This window comes from Aspergillus thermomutatus (genome assembly GCF_002237265.1).
Source record: "Aspergillus thermomutatus strain HMR AF 39 chromosome Unknown NODE_202, whole genome shotgun sequence".
In the NCBI taxonomy this organism is placed as follows: Eukaryota; Fungi; Ascomycota; class Eurotiomycetes; order Eurotiales; family Aspergillaceae; genus Aspergillus; species Aspergillus thermomutatus.
The window spans coordinates 1-3,358 of record NW_020798251.1 but is presented as its reverse complement, the minus strand read 5'-3'; the positions used below and the strand labels follow the sequence as shown (position 1 = coordinate 3,358).

Below are 3,358 nucleotides of genomic sequence, written 5' to 3'. Positions count from 1 at the left end.
ATTAGCTGAAGCAAAAATGAATCACTACGGAGTAGGACTTGGATTTCAGTCAGCTTATGTCATCTCAGACCGCTTCCGATTCTGCCACAATATTACTAATATTGTTTGCCACCGCCTACCATATTGATACTAGTACATTGAGGCCCCAGGCAAAGCAAGCAATGATAATGATATGATTATCCTCGACTTGATACTTATTTTTCTTGTACAACAATTGAATTCTACCATTCTCCTCCATACGTTCTTTTTTGCTATCATCACAGGACTAAACATCAGGTCGACTCTCAAGACTGAACGGTCACAATAAGAACAGGATTTTTTTGAACGTATACCGTGGCCAACGAGCCTGGAGCTGAGTGAAAAGCCACCGATCACTCTCATTCAAATTCATATCTTGCGAATTGTAAACCACCATGACAGCAGATTTCAAGTCGGCTGCGGCACGAATCCTGTCCACCGATAGCTCTCGAGATCCGAGCTACAACAACTTCTCCTTCACTCCCTTCCTCCGCAAAAGCTTCGGTTTTGGACTCGCGAGCGACGTACCCGTCTGCAAAGCCTACAGTGAAGGACATTGTCCCTTAGGACCAGCCTGTCCAGATCGACATCCTACACCATCGCGGGTCACAACGTCAACAACAACCGCGTCCGGACTGGCGCCTTCTACAACTCACGGCTCCCTTGTCTGCAAACACTTCCTCAAGGGGCTCTGCAAGAAAGGTCTCAAATGTGAATATCTTCATGAATATAATCTCCGCCGCATGCCGGAATGCCAGTCTTTCTCGCGATCAGGCTACTGCCCCAACGGCGATGATTGTCTATACCAGCACGTGCGGGAACAAGCGCGATTGCCGCCCTGCGAGAACTACGATCAGGGCTTCTGCGAGTTGGGCCCCTTGTGCTCCAAGCGACATGTCCGTCGTCGACTTTGCAAATTCTACTTAGCGGGATTCTGTCCGGAGGGTAAAGCGTGCCCCGATGCTCATCCGCGCTGGTCGGAGAATCTCCCCAAACCTACGATGAGGGTGGAAAAGACCGAGGAAGAATTGGAACGGGAGAGGGCTCTCATACGAGAAGAACAGGAGAGAGAGAAGGAAAGGGAACGTGAGTGGAGGAGCGAGCGTGGCCGTGGAGGTGGCTTCATGCGTGGCCGATATCGAGGACGTGGAAGGGGATAGAATAAGGCAGTCTGTATCCGGCATGGGTGATACTTAGGGCTCTTATGAAAGATGACTGCTTTCACTTACTTTAGAAGCTTTTGCAAGTCGTTAAGATACCCAATTCGAAGTTATAAAATGTGTTAATGATGTATGAGCTCATGGTCTTTATGCTGTAGAGTAGTTACCTAGTCCAAAGGAATGTGATGCGCTCTTCTGGTCTGAGGTGGTAGGTTGAGTGAACTCCATGTCCACCACAATAAGAAGAATACTAGCTATTGCCTCCGAGTTCTTCTTAATACATTTGACTTCTTAGAGTAAGAGCAAGGCGATCAAAGGCTTGAATGTATGACATCACGACAGGCTGGAGGACCGCTGAGTTGCCACGTTCTTTTCTGTCTTCCAGCTTGCCATCATCCTCACCATCGGCATTCTCGCAGAAAACAGGAGAGATAAAGCATTATTAAGAGATCATTCAGCAATGTCCTCGAGTAGACCACTCTGCTCGAAGATTCCATAGAATCAAGGCATCAAAGGTGTTTTCGCCTGACCTTCGTCTACTCCGAGCATTTGTCAGAAATGCGTAAGAATCATCTAACGGAGCCCTTGTCTATGGTCAGCTTCTGATTGGCTTTTGACCTGAGTAGTGGACCCTGGATTGACAAAAACGGGTCCTGGAATGGTGCAGTGAACGAATCAGCGTGCGTTCCCCCTCAATCCCTCGATTCTGTAATCGATTACGGATACAATACTGGAGCTCTAGCAGGTGCTGCATAATCCAGAACCCCCCAAATTCCGCTGAGGGGCACTACTCGAGTAGAGGAATCGAGGGCTTCCTCCATCCGCAATGCTCTCATATATAAAGCCTCTGCAAAGCTTCTTCTTGAAATTTCAAGTGACAAGACTCTACTTCTACCGACCTGTATCATAGTGTCCTGTTTATCTCAAACACTTCCAATCCGTCGCAATGGCTCCCAAAGTCGCTATCGTCTTTGTATGTGATCATTGTCCTTGACTTTTGACTCTTATGCGCTTGCTAATCGGTCAATTGCGCAGTACTCTATGTACGGCCACATCTTGAAGCTGGCCGAAGCCGAGAAGAAGGGTATTGAGTCTGCTGGTGGCCAGGCCGACATCTACCAGTATGTGTTTGATCTTCGGGGGTTACTGCTAGTCTTGCAGCGATTGACCATTATTTGTTTTCAGGATCGCTGAGACCCTTCCCGAGGATGTCCTCGCCAAGATGCACGCTCCTCCCAAGTCGTCCTACCCCATCGCTGAGGCGGACACTCTGAAGGACTACGACGCCGTTCTTTTGGGTATCCCCACCCGCTACGGTAACTTCCCTGCTCAGTGGAAGGCCTTCTGGGACAGAACCGGTGGCATCTGGGCCACTGGTGGTTACTGGGGCAAGTACGCCGGTCTTTTCGTTTCCACCGGTACCCTCGGTGGTGGCCAGGAGTCGACCGCCATTGCCGCCATGAGCACCCTCGCCCACCACGGCTTCATCTACGTCCCTCTCGGCTACAAGACCGTCTTCCCTCAGCTCGCTAACCTGGAGGAGATCCACGGTGGTAGCGCCTGGGGTGCTGGTACTTTCGCTGTAAGTTTTCCCTTTTCCGTCCTTCGTGTCGATCAAGCGAGGCTCCTTACTAATTCCCGTCATCCAGGGTGCCGACGGCTCCCGCCAGCCCACTGAGCTTGAGCTCTCGATCGCCGAGGCCCAGGGTAAGGCTTTCTATGAGACCGTCGCCAAGGTCAACTTCGCGTGACTACATGGTGGCGAGGAAGTGAAGCCTCAGTCGCAGCCTGCGGCGGCAGCACAGCAAGCCAAGACTGAGACAACTCCCACGCCTGCTCAGAGTGGACAGGGCAATGGACAAGGCACACAAGGGGCGAAGAAGGAGAAGAGCAATGAGGGACCTTGTGGTCTTCCCAAGTGCACTGTCTCTTAGTCAAATTCGATATATATACCCCTTTGTTCTTTTGTCTTGTTGACTTGTTCTTCTTTGTTTCAAACGGCGTCATTGGATTGGGAGGTCAATAGATCTAAATTAGATGCATGCTATGTATCTTAATCACATAAAGATATCCATATACGTATTAACGTATTTACGCAGAGCAACGTGAGGTGTTGATATTAGAATGTCCTATGGATCAGTGGACAAGCTTGTCTGAAGCTTATTTCATTACTTTTATAG

At 49.6% G+C, this 3,358-nt stretch overlaps 2 protein-coding genes across 2 annotated transcripts; both read left to right on the top strand.

The window, feature by feature from the left end:
* Positions 1–413: 413 nt before the first annotated feature.
* On the top strand, positions 414–1,178 carry yth1 (cleavage polyadenylation factor RNA-binding subunit YTH1; the record flags this gene model as incomplete). The annotated part of the gene is made up of 1 exon (XM_026754138.1): positions 414–1,178. The coding sequence occupies one exon, from the start codon at positions 414–416 to the stop codon at positions 1,176–1,178; it is 765 nt and encodes a 254-aa protein (XP_026611841.1).
* Positions 1,179–2,124: 946 nt separating this feature from the next.
* Positions 2,125–3,112, top strand: pst2 (putative NADH-quinone oxidoreductase Pst2; the record flags this gene model as incomplete). The annotated part of the gene is made up of 5 exons (XM_026753693.1): positions 2,125–2,151; positions 2,214–2,299; positions 2,364–2,760; positions 2,828–2,885; positions 2,949–3,112. The coding sequence occupies 5 exons, from the start codon at positions 2,125–2,127 to the stop codon at positions 3,110–3,112; spliced, it is 732 nt and encodes a 243-aa protein (XP_026611840.1).
* Between the last annotated feature and the right edge of the window lie 246 nt (positions 3,113–3,358).